The sequence below is a fragment of the Lacerta agilis genome, chromosome 4 (assembly GCF_009819535.1).
Source record: "Lacerta agilis isolate rLacAgi1 chromosome 4, rLacAgi1.pri, whole genome shotgun sequence".
NCBI classification, from domain to species: domain Eukaryota; kingdom Metazoa; phylum Chordata; class Lepidosauria; order Squamata; family Lacertidae; genus Lacerta; species Lacerta agilis.
Window position 1 is genome coordinate 1,262,968 of NC_046315.1, and position 18,878 is coordinate 1,281,845.

At 50.3% G+C, this 18,878-nt stretch overlaps 3 protein-coding genes across 3 annotated transcripts in view; 2 read left to right on the forward strand and 1 right to left on the reverse strand.

Moving 5' to 3' along the window:
* LOC117044870 overlaps positions 1-18,878 on the forward strand; it is an 878,236-nt gene that overhangs the window by 559,045 nt on the left and 300,313 nt on the right. Inside the window, 1 exon segment of the mRNA XM_033145647.1 lies at positions 3,840-3,844. Within this exon segment, the coding sequence (XP_033001538.1) occupies positions 3,840-3,844 (5 nt within the window).
* On the reverse strand, positions 4,594-5,547 carry LOC117044986 (putative olfactory receptor 52P1). Its single transcript, XM_033145780.1, has one exon. It carries the CDS (start codon positions 5,545-5,547, stop codon positions 4,594-4,596), a length of 954 nt encoding a protein of 317 aa, XP_033001671.1.
* On the forward strand, positions 15,444-16,400 carry LOC117044900 (putative olfactory receptor 52P1). The gene has a single exon (XM_033145692.1). The coding sequence runs from the start codon at positions 15,444-15,446 to the stop codon at positions 16,398-16,400; it is 957 nt and encodes a 318-aa protein (XP_033001583.1).

Consider the following 18,878-nt stretch of genomic DNA (forward strand, 5'->3'; position numbering starts at 1 on the left):
AGTAGGGCAGCACAGACCCTTTGGAACTCCCTGCCTCTTGAGATCAAGTAGGTGCCTCCCTCGCACCTTTTGGGGGAACCTGCTAAAAACATGCCTGTGCAGGTGCTTAGGAAGTTGAGCTGAATATTAGCATTTAAACTTTTTGCATGTTTTAAAGTACTGCTGTACATTTTTCATGATTTCATTGTACAGTGGTATCTCTGGCTACGTACTTAATTCATTCCGGAGGTCCGTTCTTAACCTGAAACTGGTCTTAACTGGAAGCACCACTTTGGACCAATGGGACCTCCCACTACTGCTGCGCCGCCAGAGCATGATTTCTGTTCTTATCCTGAAGCATTATTTCTGGGTTAGAGGAGTATGTAACCTGAAGTGTATGTAACCTGAAGCGTATATAACCCAAGGTACCACTGTATCTTTTTGTAAACTGCCTTGAGGGTTTTGTTTTGTTTACAGTCAAGCGGTATATACATTTTATGAAATAAATAAATATATGATCACTAAACTTGCTGTTTCAAAACATCCCCCAAAATACCCCTTTCCCCATGAGTCCGTTAGGCCGGTTTAGATGCATTCTTTCGCAATGCTAGCTTACTCATAGTTACTGAAAACCAGACTTTCTCAATCCACTCGGATTTACGTAGGAGACTGGCTTCTCTCTCCTCAGCGTGTAGCTATCCCAAACTCAGCAGCGGTAACAAGGTTGAACGCTGCAAAGTGGACCGTGAAGCCTCCTGCCTGATGTCAAGTGGCAAGGAGTTCCAAAGTACACTTGCTGCCACACCAAAACACTCATGTTTTAAGTTGGAGGTTCCTACAGGGCAGGGCTGGCAGGTTGCAGATTCCGTGGTCCAGTATTAGTGCTTCTTAAACCAATATTACTTGCATTCAAGGAGGAAACTGAGTTTTATTTAAACCATTGCAAGGCAGGAATATAGAAAACGGGTGACGGTAATAGGGAAGTAATAGTACCACTGTATTCCGCTCTGGTCAGACCTCACCTGGAATACTGTGCCCAGTTCTGGGCACCACAGTTCAAGAAGGATACGGACAAGCTGGAACGTGTCCAGAAGAGGGCAACCAGAAAGGTCAAAGGCCTGCAAACAATGCCTTATGAGGAACGGCTTAGGGAGCTGGGTATGTTTAGCCTGGAGAAGAGAAGGTTAAGGGGTGATATGATAGCCATGTTCAACTATATAAAAGGATGTCATATGGAGGAGGGAGAAAGGTTGTTTTCTGCTGCTCCAGAGAAGCGGACACGGGGCAATGGATTCAAACTACAAGAAAGAAGATTCCACCTAAACATTAGGAAGAACTTCCTGACAGTGAGAGCTGTTGGACAGTGGAATTTGCTGCCAAGGAGTGTGGTGGAGTCTCCTTCTTTGGAGGTCTTTAAGCGGAGGCTTGACAGCCATCTGTCAGGAATGCTTTGATGATGTTTCCTGCTTGGCAGGGGGTTGGACTGGATGGCCCTTGGGATCTCTTCCAACTCTAGGATTCTATGACTCTATGACCATCTAGCAAGGACTGGAGTGGTTTCTAAGTGGCAAGTCTTTTTCCTGAAAAGGATGAGCTAAGATGATCGGGGGGGGCATTATTGATGGTGAGGCTTACTCTTTGCGGGAGATGTAAGGAAGGCGAAGAAGGAGTTCTTCCATGGAGTAGAATGTACCATCTTGTTGGGCCAGGGATGGAGGGAGGGAGATGGGGAAGGGCCACAACTCTGGGGCAGAAGCTCTCAGGTTCAACCCAGAGCTGTCTTTCCCATAGGGCTTAGTGGTGCTTCGCGCCAGGGCGCTGGCCTCTCAGGGGCAAACCCAGCGAGTGGGGGAGCTGCGAGACTTTGCCGGTGGCCTCCCCTTTCCCTGCACGCCCACCAGCTACGTCCTGCCAACCATATGGCTGGCAGGTGCACAACTTCCCTCCCAAGCCTCTGCGGGGATTGCTCTCCTGCAGCAACATGGGGGAGAGTTGCGCCCCCCCGATGGCTGGCAGTGTGCAGCTTCACCCCCTCCCCCCACCATCCGTGGTAATTTGGGGGCGCTGGGCAGATATTTGCACCCCGGCGCCGCATCTGCTAAAGACGGCCCTGGTTCAACCCCTAACGGCATCTCCAGGAAGGCCTGCGAGAGACCCACTGCCTGTAAACCTGGAGATCCTCAAATACCAGCCATGGCTCACCTGTACTCCTTAGGGGTCTAAGATTTCCTCCATTTGTCATTTGGGGGAGATTGGCCTTTATCTCCCTTGTCTTTTTGTCCTGTCACTTCTTCCGGGAAGAAACATCAACCAGAAGAAAAAAACCTCTCTGACCCGAGCCTAGAAATCATGCAACCAAGTGGATTGAGGATTAGCCCTCCATCCCAGACCTGCAAGTTCATGTTGCACCACTGAACATGGCTTGGTGCTCCAGAGCTGCAAATCTGCTTCCTCCCTGCACCCCCTGCACCCACAGGGATAAGACTTTTGGGATAAGAAAAGTAATGGGGAGATGCAGAGAAAGACTGGTGCATACCACACCTCATAACCTCCATGAAAACCACCAGAAAGACAGCTGAAGTCGTCTAGGCTCACTGCAAATTTTACGTCAACCATTCATGAATGCTCAGTAAACAGTGTGCATGCACACGAAAGCTCATACCAAGAAGAAACTTAGTTGGTCTCTAAATTGCTACTGGAAGGATTTTTTAATTTTTTAATTTTTAATTTTGTTTTGTCTATGGCAGACCAACATGGCTACCTACCTGTAAATGGTGTCTTTAGTTTAAGGATAAGCAATATTTTGTTTTAGCACATCACAACAGATAGAAAATATCAGAGGAGAGGAGTTCTGTCAGAGGAGAGTTCTGGGGAAGAGCAAACACACATATTTCAGTGAACAAGAGTTGTAACACAGAGGATGGGTTAGTCTCACAAACCGAGAAAGGGTAAAGGAATAAAGCAGGAAGGAGTTAGAAAAATTCCATAAGGGATCAAAGTATAATTTTAGAGCAGTTCCCCCCCCCCCCAGCAACCATTTACCTCAGATTGATTTCACTTACCTATTCAAGAAGCAATAGTAAATATTCACCAGTCCCACTCACCCCAGCAGAACTACCAGATGTCTATTTAATTGAAATTAATTTAGTTTAATGGACGGATTCTCATGGCAATTTCTCCATGAGAAAGAGAGCCTCTCCAAGCTTCTTCTCCATCTGGACCTCACCGATATGGACTTGCAGGGCAGGGGTTGTGCCAGGAGCCGGGCAGCAATAACTCACACGGCATCAGTGAACTTATTCAAAGGAACAAGACAGCTCAAGAGAACAGGCCTAGTGAACCCAGCAACTCACCCCCTGTAGCTCTTGCCCCATGAGGCAGTTGTGGGGACTTCCCTGAGTCTCCTCCTCCCCCTTCCTAAGCAATCTGAGGTTCCTCCGCATTGTCCGTCTTTGCTTCTCCTGCTTCATCCCTCTCCTGGTGCTGGGGGACCAGCAAGGAGGGGAGCTTGTTGCGGCAGCAGGAGGAGAAGACAACCTGGCTTCCTTGCCAGCCTGGCTGATCTCTGCCTCTTGGCTCCCCCTCCTCTCCAGCCTCTGCTTCTGCCTCTGATTCTGGACTGCTCCTTCCCGCAGCCTCTCTCTGCTCACTAAACCCTGTTGCCTCATCTGCTTCTGACACCTCCTCCTCCTCCCAGTCTTCTCCCCCTTCTCCCTCTGGCCACTCATCATTGTCCCACCACTGATCTCCAGGCTCTGAGCCTTCTTCCCTTGGGGGCTCCCCAGCTGGTGCCCCCACCCCCCTCCTCTGCATCCAGTCAATCCATGACAGACTTGGTCAAGGCCACCCAAAATTGTAAGTTTGGGTTTCATCCTGGCTCAAGGGGTGGGGGGTGGGGCGCTGGCAGAAGATTCTTGCTGAATTACCCCCACTCCCACCCCAGGCCCAGCAAGTCTCACTGACTGGATACAGAGACCATGTTGGTGCCATCTGAAGATGGCAGTGAGCTCCTGGGCATTGCCATCAGTTCGTGGGTTTGTGTTCAGGATTTCAAGTCACCAAAAATGCAGTAGAATCATAGAATCCTAGAGTTGGAAGAGACCCCAAGGGCCATCCAGTCCAACCCCCTGCCAAGCAGGAAACACCACCAAAGCATTCCTGACTGATGGCTGTCAAGCCTCCGCTTCAAGACCTCCAAAGAAGGAGACTCCACCACACTCCTTGGCAGCAAATTCCACTGCCGAACAGCTCTCACTGTCAGGAAGTTCTTCCTAATGTTTAGGTGGAATCTTCTTTCTTGTAGTTTGAATCCATTGCCCCGTGTCCGCTTCTCTGGAGCAGCAGAAAACAACCTTTCTCCCTCCTCTAGATGACATCCTTTTATATATTTGAACATGGCTATCATATCACCCCTTAACCAGTAGTCTTCAAAGACACCCCTACCAGAAAATGGGAAAGCAATGCCTTCCTGCAAGAGTTGCTCTGCCTTCCTGCAAGAGTTGCTCTGCGACTTCATAGAGTTGTAGAATTCAAAGGGGTCCCCAAGGGTCATCTAGAACAACCCTCTGCAATGCAGGAACCGCAACTACATCGTGAGCTGCTTGGGCGCCACCATCACCTCTTCCTGCACAGGACAGCCTGCAGCACCCGCTCACGGATCTTCTTCGTCCGCGCCCCATAGATGATGGGGTTCAGGGTGGGTGGCACCACCAGGTAGACGTTGGCGATGAAGATGTGCACGGCATGAGGGACATTGTGGCCGAAGCGGTGGGTGAGGAAGGAGAAGACGGCCGTGGTATAGAAGACAAGGATGACGCAGATGTGGGAGCTGCAGGTGCCCAGTGCCTTAAGACCGGCTTCCTTGGAGGGCAGGCGGCAGACCGTGCGCAGGATCAGGGCGTAGGACAGGCTGATGAAGCACACGTCGAAGCCCCCAATGAGGAAGGCCAGGCTCAGGCTGTAGCCCCTGCTGGCCGCTGTGTCCGCACAAGCCAGCTTGACCAGGGCCATGAACTCGCAGTAGCTGTGGGCAATGACCTTGGACTTGCAGAAAGGCAGCCGGCCCACCAGGAAAGGGTGCGGGAAGAAGAGGACCACCCCCCGGACCACGACAGCCAGCCCGATCTTGGCTACCAAGGTGTTGGTGAGGACGGTGGTGTGGCGCAGAGGGTTGCAGATGGCCACGTAGCGGTCATAGGCCATGGCCAGGAAGAAGCCAGACTCCATGGCCGTGAAGGAGTGGATGAAGAACATCTGGGCCAGGCAGGCGCTGAAGCCGATGGGCTGCCTGCCAAACCAGAAGATGGCCAGCAGCTTGGGCAGGGTGGAGGAGGAGAGGACCAGGTCAGTGAGGGACAGCATGCAGAGGAAGAGGTACATGGGCTCATGCAGGCTGGGCTCCGTCTTGACCATCAAAAGGAGGGACAAGTTCCCCAGCAAGGCAATGAAGTACATGGAGCAGAAGGGGATGGAGAGCCAGGCCTGCAGGGACTCCAGCCCTGGGATGCCCAGGAGGGTGAAGGGGCCTGGAGCGCTGGCGGTGGCATTGCGAGAAGTGCCAGGAAGCATCATGGATCAGGGCCAGGGGCATCTTTGGGCGGCATGGCCGGGTCGGCCAAGGAGGAGACCCTGGGGAGAAACAAAGCACAGGGCAGCCTCTGGTTAGAGTGTGGCTAGCATTTGTACCGTATTTGTTAGACTCTGTGTTTTACAAAAAAATTAATTCAGTAGTGGGGGAAGAAAACCAATGTAATGTAATGTAATGTAATGTAATGTAATGTAATGTAATGTAATAACAGCTGCAAAATCTCGTGGCTCCAACTGAAACACTGAATCACTGCCTTGTTGATTTGTTAGCTCCCTTTAAAATTGAGCGTGTCTGGGTCTTAAGTAGTGGGTTTTTTGGGGGGGGGGAGTTGGAGGTTGTTTCACTGTTGCTTTGCTACGTGTGGAGACTCCAAGAACCCGCTGCCTGGAGGAGTTTGTGAGGACAGGCAAACCGATAACTTATGCACTGCTGCAAAGGAGTTTTGAAAGCAAGAAGCAAGAAGATCCTCTCTTGGGCTCAAGGGAGAGAAACGCATTGCATTGGACTTGATATGCATAAACACTACGACTGCTTGTTAATAACTGCCATCCTGCAAAAAAAAGAGTCGTATTCAAAATCTTGTGTGTGGTGTCTGCTTCATCACGAGGACGTCGAAGGTGAAACTGCTGCATCACTCTGCATGACATGAGTCAACAGTGTGATGCAGCAGCTAAAAAAGCCAATGCAATTCTGGGCTGCATCAATAGGAATATAGCGTCTAGATCAAGGGAAGTAATAGTACCACTATATTCCGCTCTGGTCAGACCTCACCTGGAATACTGTGTCCAGTTCTGGGCACCACAGTTCAAGAAGGATATTGACAAGCTGGAATGTGTCCAGAGGAGGGCAACCAAAATGGTCAAAGGCCTGGAAACGATGCCTTATGAGGAACGGCTTAGGGAGCTGGGTATGTTTAGCCTGGAGAAGAGAAGGTTAAGGGGGGATATGATAGCCATGTTCAAATATATCAAAGGATGTCAAATAGAGGAGGGAGAAAGGTTGTTTTCTGCTGCTCCAGAAAAGCGGACACGGGGCAATGGATTCAAACTACAAGAAAGAAGATTCCACCTAAACATTAGGAAGAACTTCCTGACAGTGAGAGCTGTTCGGCAGTGGAATTTGCTGCCAAGGAGTGTGGTGGAGTCTCCTTCTTTGGAGGTCTTTAAGCGGAGGCTTGACAGCCATCTGTCAGGAATGCTTTGATGGTGTTTCCTGCTTGGCAGGGGGTTGGACTGGATGGCCCTTGGGGTCTCTTCCAACTCTAGGATTCTATGATTCTAGGATTCTATGTTTCAAAGCTGCAAAGGATCCTCAGGGCTGCGCATTTGCCAGGCACCTGAGTGATCTGTGATCTGCCTTCCTCTAAATGTCAGGAGAGCTGCTGGAGATCTGGCTCACCAGCACCTGCATAAGCAGCAAATGTGATTCCCAGCAGCACCAGCAGCTGATATGCAGGGTCTGGGCTGCTAGCGGCTGACCAGGAGCAAGACCCTGGGGTGGTAGGGAGAGCTCAATGAAAATGTGAAAAAGACAAATTCCATGCTGGGAATCCTTAGGAAAGTCATGGGAAATACAACATCTGATATCCTAAATGCCATTATACTGCTAGAGGATTGGGAGGCTGGTCTGGAAGATCTCTGTGGGTCCCTTCCAAGTTTGTGACTTGGTATCTCTGCGCTTAGAATCGAGTAGAAGGAACCTGCTGAACTGCTCCCATCTGTCTCTGTGCAAGATAGTGGCTTTAGCTGGCCCTGCTATCTACTGATAAGGAAAAATCCTGGGGTGAGGGTTTGCTCCGCTGCCCAGCTCGTTGGGGTGCCACTCCCTGCGGGTCTCTCCTGGTCAGCAAAAGGAGGAGTCTCCAGCCAAGTTAAAGAAGCAAACAGCGGTCAGTAGACCTGAGCTTTATTTGCTGCAACAAGGTTCAAACGCACAAAGAGTAGGAACCCCGAGCATGGGACTGCGTGAACTTTTAAGACTCCACCCCCCCTTCCCCATAATACACTTCCAACAGCATCATCAGTACATCACAAATATGTCAGAAAGTAGGAGTGTTTGGCAAGCAGAAACATCAGCCCATCACCCACCCCTGTCTATAACCCCAGTTCCTGGCATCTTTTAACTACCCTCTTCCCCCAAAGACCAATGAGAGTATTTATACTTCCCCCTAGCTGCAGGGCTTCCCTGTGTTTCTCCTTTGAAAATATCAGGATCCAATCCACCACCCCGATGGGTTTCTTTTCTGGGGTATGTGCTGCCCTGGATCGCCTCCTACCTCCTATTGTGAGGCTATGTTCACACCTAATGGGGGGGGCACAAGGAGTGTGTGACCTTCTGCTTAAGGATGATGGAGGCAGGGGGAGCCCAGGATTCCCCTCTTCCAGAAGAGTCATTAGCAATTATTTTATTCTATATTGGATAGTCAGAGGAAACAGTAAGATACATGGAATCTGCTTATTGCTACAATTTTATAGACTGCTTTTCTGAGTCTCTTTGCTATTCTGTATGTCTGGTGCCTGTGTCAACGGTCATTGTCCTGGCCTTAGTTTGAGGCTGTGGTGGGGACTTGGGGTTTTGGGGGAGTCGTTTAATTGCCCCCTCCTTCCTGGTTTTAACACTACCCACATAAGCACCGACAGAACACAGCATGCATCAGGAGACTTCGTTTGGTCAGAATCGAGTATACTCTTCTAGGTAAAGGTAAAGGGACCCCTGACCATTAGGTCCAGTCGTGTCCTACTCTGGGGTTGCGGCGCTCATCTTGCCTTACTGGACGAGGGAACCGGCGTACAGCTTCCGGGTCATGTGGCCAGCATGACAAAGCCGCTTCTGGCAAACCAGAGCAGCGCATGGAAATGCCGTTTACCTTCCCGCCGCAGCAGTACCTATTTATCTACTTGCACTTTGAGGTGCTTTCAAACTGCTAGGTGGGCAGGAGCAGGGACCGAGCAACGGGAGCTCACCCTGTTGTGGGAATTCGAAACGCCGACCTTCTGATCAGCAAGCCCTAGGCTCTGTGGTTTAACCCACAGAGTTAATGCTAAATACATAACGTCTGGAAAATGAGCTACCATAGCTGCTGGGGGCCTTGAAAATTTGTGTCTGGGGCTTTTTAGACTCCTCTACCCATTTATTATGGGACGCAGATGGCACTGTGGTCTAAACCACAGAGCCTAGGGCTCGCCGATCAGAAGGTCGGCAGTTCGACTCCCCACGACGGGGTGAGCTCCCGTTGCTCCTGCCCACCTAGCAGTCTGAAAGCACGTCAAAGTGCAAGTAGATAAATAGGGACCGCTCCAGCAGGAAGGTAAACTGTGTTTCCGTGCGCCGCTCTGGTTTGCCAGAAGTGGCTTAGTCATGCTGGCCACATGACCCGGAAGCTGTCTGCCGGATCCCTCGGCTAGTAACGCAAGATGAGCACCACAACCCCAGAGTCGGACACGACTGGACCTAATAGTCAGGGGTCCCTTTACCTTTACCTTTTACCCATTTATTATCTGAAACCAAAGGAGCATATTGGTTGCCAGATAATATTCATTTCCAGCCTTCCTACCCCACTGCTTTGACTCCAGCACAGAGCAAGCTGGTTTCTGTGTCTCCAGCTTCCAGCTCAGCTAACGCACAACTCTCTCTGGCTCTTGCTCTCCTACCTAGCAGCCAGGTGAGATGGGGTGGAGGGCAGCCCCCCCCCTTTAGCCTGGGTTGCCCCATCCCTTTGCTGCAGCTCTTGCAACCCAACTCCTTCTTTGGGGATGCTGAGGAGGACACGCAAGTGGCCAGAGAAGGTCCTTTTCTTACTGAGAAACTTGTCTGAGAAGTCCAGCAATCCGAATCCTCTGATCGATTCAAACCCTCCCTGGTTACAGAAACCCCCCAAAATTAGCAGGGACTCGGGTCATCACCCAGACAGATCCTCCAAACCCACAACATTATTTCTGCAGCCACTGTCCCTGCCAGGTTCTTGACCCTTCCTCACAATAGCAAGATGTGACCAGTGCTGCCCCCAGACTTACCCAGGGTTGGAGCCGGTGAGGGAGGAGGATTGCTTCCCCATCGCAGGTGCTCTTCCAAAAGTGTGCCAGGGCAAAGAGGCATGTTGTTTATAGCCCATCCTGCATAACCCCCTCCACCTGATCCTACAGGTCCACACTGGGTCCGTGGCCTCGTGGGACAGGCCAAGAACAAAGAGAGGAGCATTTGAGCAAAAGACCTCGCAGCTTCCTTCCTTCCCCATGCCACCCCCCCCCCAGGGGGCAGGATGCCAAGCAATAGGGAGGCAGCACTGGGCATGCATGTTGTTTAAGTGCTCTTGTCAGTGCTTTTTTTCTTAAAAAAATAAATAAATGTTTAGGGGTACTCTCATTTTGACTCAAGAAAACCACCATTTGTTGCTCAAATCGGGGAAAATAAATACAGTAAATGGACAAAAGTACGAAGATTCACAAAATGTTTAGGGGTAAGCATACCCCTGCGTCCCCCCAAGAAAGAAGAAGCACTGGCTCCTGTTATATTTACAGTATTGAAATGTGGTTTGTTGTTTTCCTATGCTATTATGAAATTGTTACAATGTTATTGCTTTGCTATATTATCATGAAATTGTTTTTGTAGCAATGCATTCCTGCTTTCTTTGTTGTAAGCCGCTTTGAGCATGATTTTTGTGTGTGGAAAAGTGGCATGCAAATAGAATGAATGAACGGATGTGTTGTCTTTGGGAAGCAGAGAAGCAGGTGCAGAAGGAAACTCAAGCCTTCACACAGTGATTAGGTTAAAAGTCTGTTCCAGACTCTGTTTCTTAAGGCAAAGCCATTGCATTGGAGAAGATCCTCAACAACCTCACCTCCTTCAGAGGTGACCCAGAGACTGCTCTGCTGAAAGCAATTCCTACGTTCTTATGTTCAGAGCAGCTGAGGCACAGAACAGACCTTGTGGCTGCCTGGTGTCAGGGACCGTGCTGTGGAGGGCTGCACTGAGAAGGAATGGTGGGAGCCTCCCCCTGCTCCTGATCCGAATCCCGCATCTTCCCAGGAGCAGGAGGATAGTGTAGATTTGGAACAGTGGTTTGCAGAGGGACATAGTTCAGAAGGCAGAAGCTGGGAAATACTGGATGGGGAACAGCTAGGAGAAGAAACACTGGGAGAGAGGGGGTTAACAGATTCCCAGTCTCTGGAAAGCAATCCTGCGCTCAGACCAAGGTCAAGAAAAGCTCAGAAAGTGGCAGAAAACACTCAAAGCACAGTGGGTACAAGATCAGATTATAAAATGTGGATTAATAGGGAACGAAGGGGGTGGAATCCTTAATTGGGAGCACCGCCATTTCTAGGAGATGGGTTCTTTGTTCTCTCGCTGTGATTATTAAAGTTTCTAACTGGTAAGAAGACTCATTTTCCTTTGTTCTCCTTATCTGCTGCCATGGGGGCGGAGGGGGGGAGGAAGCCGATTTCCTGAAGCCTGACACCTGGTGACCTTTTTGTTCATCAGGAAGTTATTATTTGTTACTATTGTTTATGGAATTTGTATACTGCCCATCACCTGAAGACCGCAGGGTGGTTTACAGCATAAAAATACAGAATAAAAACACAAAATAGATCATAACAGCAGCAGCAGCAACAGCAGCAGCAGCAGCAACAACAACAACCAATAACCCACTCTCACACTTTGCAGGGTTCAATCCTGAATGATCTGGTGGTGATGCCCTCCAGGACACCTTCTTTGCCAAGTGAGCCAGCTGGAGGAGCAGAAGGAAACCCCCCCCCCCAATTGCAGGCTTGAGAAACAGTCCTGAGCTGGAGATCTGCCTGCTGCCAGTCATCCCCCCAAACATTGTAGGGATTCCACTAGATGATCCCTTCAAACTCTTCAAGTCTAGGATTCTTGGATCCCACATCCTTTGCCTGTTGCCCTTCTCTGGCCACCTTTGCCTGCCATTTGAGCCTAGGTGCCCTCAGAGCAGCACCTTCTTCCAGGCCCATTCCTGGGGTTACTCTGGGGGTCAGAAGCAGCAACACAGCCTCCCTCCTCCCAGCACCCAAAGTCTAGAAGTCAGGATGTTTCCCTTCCTGGTTCCGGTACGTGGGATCACTGCAGGCTTTCCTGTCATCATTTTGTGGGGGAAACATCATGTCACCTGAATAACACGGTGGCTTTCCCCAACACGTGGCAGTCAGGATGTAGTCCAAAACATCCCATGAGCCTCAGCCAGCGTAGTCATGCATCATGGCACTATTAGATTTTAGCTTCTAATAGGAATTTCTAAAGTCTTGTTCAGATTGCCCCCAGTAAGACAGAACAGGCCGTAGCTCCAGAGTTCCCATACTTTTCATCTTGTGTTATTTTGCCCCTTCCCATTTGTTTGAGCTTCTCTGACAGCTCTCAGCTGCTTCCTTCTCCTTGTCCCAGCCTTTGGCTACCCAGTATAGATCTGGCAGTTAAAGGCTCAGAACCCCCACGGGTTGCCCTGCTACGGCTAGCCCCACATCAAAGTGCTGTGGCTCATAAGAACATGAGGAGACCCTGCTGGATCAGGCCAGTAACCCATCTAGCCTTGCATCCTGTTCTCACAGTGGTCAGCCAGATGCTGATTTGCAGGATTAACTGGGACTCAGAAGCATCGCGGCCTCCAAATGTGGAAGGCAGAACAGAGCCCCCCTGGCTCGTAGCCGTTGATAGCCCTCTCCTCCTCCATGAACTTGCCCATATACGTTGGTGGCCATCACTGCCTCCTGTGGGAGGGGGTTCTGCAATTTAACTCTGTGCTGTATGAAGAAAGACTTCCTTTTTTGTTGTTGTTGTTCAGTCGTTCAGTCGTGTCCGACTCTTCATGACCCCATGGACCAGAGCACGCCAGGCACGCCTATCCCTCACTGCCTCCCGCAGTTTGGCCAAGCTCATGCCAGTAGCCTCGAGAACACTGTCCAACCATCTCATCCTCTGTCGTCCCCTTCTCCTTGTGCCCTCCATCTTTCCCAACATCAGGGTCTTTTCCAGGGAGTCTTCTCTTCTCACGAGGTGGCCAAAGTATTGGAGCCTCTACTTCAGGATCTGTCCTTCCAGTGAGCACTCAGGGCTGATTTCTTTGAGAATGGATAGGTTTGATCTTCTTGCAGTCCATGGGAGTCTCAAGAGTCTCCTCCAGCACCATAATTCAAAAGCATCAATTCTTCGGCGATCAGCCTTCTTTATGGTCCAGCTCTCACTTCCGTACATTACTACTGGGAAAACCATAGCTTTTACTATACGGACCTTTGTCGGCAAGGTGATGTCTTTGCTTTTTAAGATGCTGTCTAGGTTTGTCATTGCTTTTCTCCCAAGAAGCAGGCGTCTTCTAATTTCGTGACTGCTGTCACCATCTTCAGTGATCATGGAACCCAAGAAAGTGAAATCTCTCACTGCCTCCATTTCTTCCCCTTCTATTTGCCAGGAGGTGATGGGACCAGTGGCCATGATCTTAGTTTTTTTGATGTTGAGCTTCAGACCATATTTTGCGCTCTCCTCTTTCACCCTCATTAAAAGGTTCTTCAATTCCTCCTCACTTTCTGCCATCAAGGTAGTGTCATCAGCATATCTGAGGTTGTTGATATTTCTTCCGGCAATCTTAATTCCGGTTTGGGATTCATCCAGCCCAGCCTTTCGCATGATGAATTCTGCATATAAGTTAAATAGGCAGGGAGACAATATACAGCCTTGTCGTACTCCTTTCCCAATTCCTTTTATCTGTCCTTTTATCTGTCCTGAATCTTCCAGCGTCCAGCTTCATTGTCTGCCCATCAGTTCCAGTAGTAGGAGAGAGGGAGGGAAACTCTTCTCTTCTCTTCCTTTTCTCAATGCCAGGCTTCTGTCGTGTCACCTCTTCCCACCCTTGGGCCCTCCTGCTGTAAGGCAAATGGGAGTCTGATCCTTAGCAGAGCTAATCTTCTGCTCCCAGCCCAGCCCAGGAACAGACTCCTGGTGCTCTGCACCCCGGGGGGTTCCGACGCTGGCCGAGAGGCTCTGTGGAGCTGAATATAAGGCAGGCCGACTGGCTGCCCCTGTCACTTGGCTGCTGGCCGAATCGCGAGGTGACTACCTGATGCAGGCTGCACCCCCTTCTGCATGCTGTAGAGTGAGGTCACTGGGTTGGCTGGGATTCCTGCACTGCAGGGGGTTGGAGTGGATGACCTTTGGGGTCCCTGCCAATTCTGTGATTTCCCCAAGAAAGGGTCTGGCTGGCTGCCGGAGGGTGCAAATCTTGCTTTCTTCCATGGACAGTGACACATAGGTGAGAAACGCCATGCTCTGCAATGGGTGGGGTGGGGGGTGTCTTCATGTTCAGATCAGCGTTTCCCAAAATGGGGGGGGGGTGCTAGGAGGAGAGGAGGCGGCAGGGGGCTCTGGATGTTTAAATGACTTATCAGGCTTTGAAAAGCTGGAATCACTGCATCAAGCAGTCTCACCTGGATTTTGAATACACTCACAATTAATTGTTACTGGTTTGAATTTTATTGTGTAATTTTCTTCCTTAGTGGGTTGTGCAAACCACTATTCTGAATAATGTTTTTAATAGGGTGTCAAGGGGAGACGAGTTTATGGAACCGAGAGGGCGGCGGGAACTGCTGCACCAGGTGATTTTTGCAGAAAGAGAAAGGGTTGTATCCTAATACCCAGGTGGCATTTGTCATTTTTATGCATCTTCCTGAACCTTATTTCCTTTCGTGATGAGGACACACTTGATATAAGCACCTTCAATCTGTTGCTGTTATTAATTATTGTCAGGGATCCTCTTCCCTTTGGGGTTGCTCATGAGAAACGACCAGCTCTCCGGTGAGCTATAAAACTATTTATTGTTCATTAAGCATGCTTAATCAGTTTCAGTTTCCCGGACTGCCAAGTTCTGCCGCGCGTGCCAACAGAGCCAACTGCTTGGCACTCTAAAATGACGTCTGCGCCTCCTCCTCCCCCTCGGCTCACTCACTTGTCTCCCCTTCCTCCAGTGACAATTCCTGATGGGGGCTGGGGGAGGAAGAGGAATCTGTTGAAATTATAGGCAACTGCTCTCTATATCCCAGCGACCCCCCTTTACTGGAAGAATCGCTATCTTTTCTCCCAGCTGCAGCTTGCCCCTTTCTCTCCCCCTGCTCCTCCCGAGCAATCCCTCTTCCCCTGACAATTATCCAAGGAATTATTTAGTCACAAATGCTTCACAACTCATACATGACGTAATAAATATGTCTTCCTCTAAGGCACTGCAAGAGTCTGGTTTTCACCACGATTCTCCTACTCTTCCATCCTCATTACCATCTTGGGATGTCAGTGAGATGGTGGGGAAGAACCTTAACTAAGGCCACCGTCCACAGCTAGTGGCCAGTGACATCCTTCTCCTCCAAGGAGACAGGGGGACCTTGGGCCAGTCAGTCCCTGCCCCTCTCCTCCCTTGCAGGGGTGTGGGATAAAGGGACGACGAGGAAAACCTGTATACTCCCCTGAGATTTTTTTGAGAAAGGTTGTAACTGAGCTTCTTTCTTCTTTGGAGATCACTTGTAGCCGAGTAAGATTATCTTCCATGAACACAGTCTTAGCGGTGTGTCCATAAGTGACTGTGGAGGCCAATTCTGGAACCACACGTCCTTCCACAGTGGGGACATTGGTTTCTGGGCAGGAGTTGATCATGGTGGGTGGGGGGGTTGCCATTGAACTCTAACAACAAAACCCTCCCCTTCGGATCCTGCTGCCTCTCTTGAGGCATTAGCCACGTTGCAAGCGATTCCTCTTCATGCCTTCACTTCCTCCCGTTTCTCCCTTGCAGCTTCTCCTTGCCACCACAGATGCTGCCACCGCACTGCCTTGCTTCTGCCGCCACCCCAGGCGGGAGCAGAGAGAAGCGGCAAGAGCCCCTGGGCCCAGCATGCAGCCTCCTGCCTCCAACCTCTCCCTCTTCAGTCCGTCCGCCTTCCTCCTGCTGGGGATCCCTGGGCTGGAGTCGCTCCACACCTGGCTGGCTCTGCCCTTCTTCTCCATGTACCTGATGGCCGTCCTTGGGAACTGCAGCATCCTCTTGCTCATCAAGACTGACCCGAGGCTCCACCAGCCCATGTACCTCTTCCTCTGCATGCTGTCCTTCACCGACCTGGTCCTCTCCACCTCCGCCCTGCCCAAGATGCTGGCCATCTTCTGGTTCGGGGCTGGACACATCAGCTTCAGTGCCTGCCTGGCCCAGATGTTCTTCATCCACTCCTTCACGGCCATGGAGTCCGGCTTCTTCCTGGCCATGGCCTTTGACCGCTATGTGGCCATTTGTAAACCACTGAGGCACACCAGCATCCTCACCGGTGCCCGCATTGCCACGATCGGTGGGGCGGTGGTGGCCCGGGGGATGGTGTTCTTCTCCCCACACCCCTTCCTGGTGGGGCAGCTGCCTTTCTGCAAGAGCAAAGTCATTGCCCACAGTTACTGTGAGTTCATGGCTGTGGTCAAGCTGGCCTGTGCGGACACGGCCATCACAAAAGCATACAGCCTGACGGTGGCCTCCCTTATCGGAGCCCTGGATGTCCTCTTCATTGCGCTGTCCTATGGCCTGATCCTGCGCACTGTCTGCCACCTGCCCTCCAAACAGGCCGGCCTCAAGGCGCTGGGCACCTGTGGCTCCCACATCTGCGTCATCCTTGTTTTTTACACCACAGCTGTCTTCACATTCCTCACCCATCGCTTCAGTCATGGCAGCATCCCCCGTCATGTCCACATCGTCATTGCCAACGTCTACCTTCTGGTGCCCCCGACGCTGAACCCCATCATCTATGGAGTGAGGACAAAGCAGATCCGTGAGCGGGTGCTGCGGGGGCTCCACTTTCGGAAAAGTGTCTGATGACCCTTCCCCAGCCAGGCCCCCTAGATGTCCAGCTGCTGCAAACAGGGTGACTTTGAATGCTGACAACTCTGTGAGCTATTTCATAGAATCATAGAATTATAGAGTTGGAAGAGACCACAAGGGCCATCCAGTCCAACCCCCTGCCAAGCAGGAAACACCATCAAAGCATTCCTGACAGATGGCTGTCAAGCCTCTGCTTAAAGACCTCCAAAGAAGGAGACTCCACCACACTCCTTGGCAGCAAATTCCACTGTCCAACAGCTCTTACTGTCAGGAAGTTCTTCCTAATGTTTTGGTGGAATCTTCTTTCTTGCAGTTTGAATCCATTGCCCCGTGTCCGCTTCTCTGGAGCAGCAGAAAAGAACCTTTCTCCCTCCTCTATATGACATCCTTTGATATATTTGAACATGGCTATCATATCACCCCTTAACCTTCTCTTCTCCAGGCTAAACATACCCAGCTCCCTAAGCCATTCCTCATAAGGCATTGTTTCCAGGCCTTTGACCATTTTGGTTGCCCTCCTCTGGACACGTTCCAGCTTGTCAGTATCCTTCTTGAACTGTGGTGCCCAGAACTGGACACAGTATTCCAGGTGAGGTCTGACCAGAGCGGAATACAATCGTACTATTACTTCCCTTGGTCTAGATGCTATACTCTTTTTAGCTGCTGCATCACACTGTTGACTCAGGTCACGTTTATAGTCTACCAGGACTCCTAGATCCTTTTCACATGTACTGCTCTCAAGCCAGGTGTCACCCATCCTGTATTTGTGCCTTTCTCTTTTTTTGCCCAAGTGTAGTACTTTACATTTCTCCCTGTTAAAATTCATCTTGTTTGCTTTGGCCCAGTTCTCTAATCTGTTAAGGTCATTTTGAAGTGTGATCCTGTCCTCTGGGGTATTAGCCACCCCTCCCAATTTGGTGTCATCTGCAAACTTGATCAGGATGCCCTCAAGCCCATCCTCCAAGTCATTGATAAAGATGTTGAATAAGACTGGGCCCAAGACAGAACCCTGTGGCACCCCACTAGTCACTTCTCTGCAGGATGAAGAGGAGCCATTGATGAGCACCCTTTGGGTTCGGTCAGTCAGCCAGTTACAAATCCACTGAATGGTAGCATTGTCTAGCCCACATTTTACCAGTTCCAAAGCTGTCTGAGAGAAGCCACCACCAAGAAGACCCTTTCCTACATCCCCACTAAGCATCCCTGTGAGGGCAGTGGGACTGAGAGAAGGACCCTCCCCAAAGGTCTCAGACCCTGGGCAGCTTCGTGTCAGGGAATGCAGTCTTTCAGATAGCCTGGGTCTAACCCTTCTGTTAAGGGATTCAAGGCAGGCGCCACAATTTGCCATGTGAAATGGAAGTTCACCAACCTTTCGTTAAGGGAAGAGTTTAATTCTTACAGAAGTCACAGGCTTTGGGTCCCTGGCATGGTGCTCCATGAGGCTCCAAGATCAGGTGCGCTCCATCTTTTCTTTTCATCTCCTCTTTTTGGTGTTGGTTCTGTGGCAAATGATCATGCTCTCTCCCAAAGATACTTTTTACACCATAAGATCAAGGTGTGTTTGTGTTGTATGATTTGCTGCCCACTTTCATTGTAACTTGGCTGTCTGAAAAACAGCCTCCCTGTCCTCTGCTACTTTCATTCCAAGTAATAAACCAACCTTCCTTTAATTCCTGGTGCGTGTAACTTAATTAATGGTTCAAAAGGTAAAGGATAAGCACATATTCATAATGTGTGCCTGTTTAACTCCAGCAGAAGTTCCGAAACCTCTTGGGAGGCGGGGGTCATACACCCCCCCTCGCAACAATGCTCCATTTGAGGAATTCTTGGTTGGTGGAGGGGGCTCCTCCCTTTCCAATGGATTTGGCAAGATCTTAAAAGCATTATTTCTCTTTTCCTGCTGCTACATAAAATCTTGAGCCTAAGGGTTGGACTGGATGGCCCTTGTGGTCTCTTCCAACTCTATGATTCTATGATTCTAAGCGAGAAAAGGGGTGCGATGTAGCGCCTCTTACAAACAATAAAAGAGGTGACCCTCAAAATGTGACAGGAGTTTCTGGCGCTGCTTTTTTGAATAAGAATCAAAAGGCGCTGCACAAAAACACCCATTTGGAGAACAAGACCTGCAGGATCCTCCCAGGCCCATAAATGATGGGGTTGAGCATGGGGGGGGGGGCAAAGTGACTCAGGGCCTCTCTCTCGGCTCTGGCCTTGGTCCTTCTCACTTCCAGCCAAGGCAAGGAGAGGATCCCTGGAGCAGATCCCACCGCAAACCACCCATTAATAAGGAGAGGACTCTCCCTGCTAACGGCCTCAATTAAACGTGGCGGATCCACTTCAGAGGACGCCCAGTCAACAAAAGTCTACCATGGAGCCCAGACTATGTGGCTTGTGGGGGTCTTGCGTGAGGGAAAATGTAGTGAATCTCAGACAGGAGTTCATCCAACGAGAGAAGTTTTAGTAACAAAAAGA

Excerpts from the sequence above, each read along its gene's own strand:
- LOC117044986 (XM_033145780.1), bottom strand. The coding sequence starts at position 5,547 with ATGCTTCCTGGCACTTCTCGCAATGCCACCGCCAGCGCTCCAGGCCCC.
- LOC117044900 (XM_033145692.1), top strand. The coding sequence starts at position 15,444 with ATGCAGCCTCCTGCCTCCAACCTCTCCCTCTTCAGTCCGTCCGCCTTC.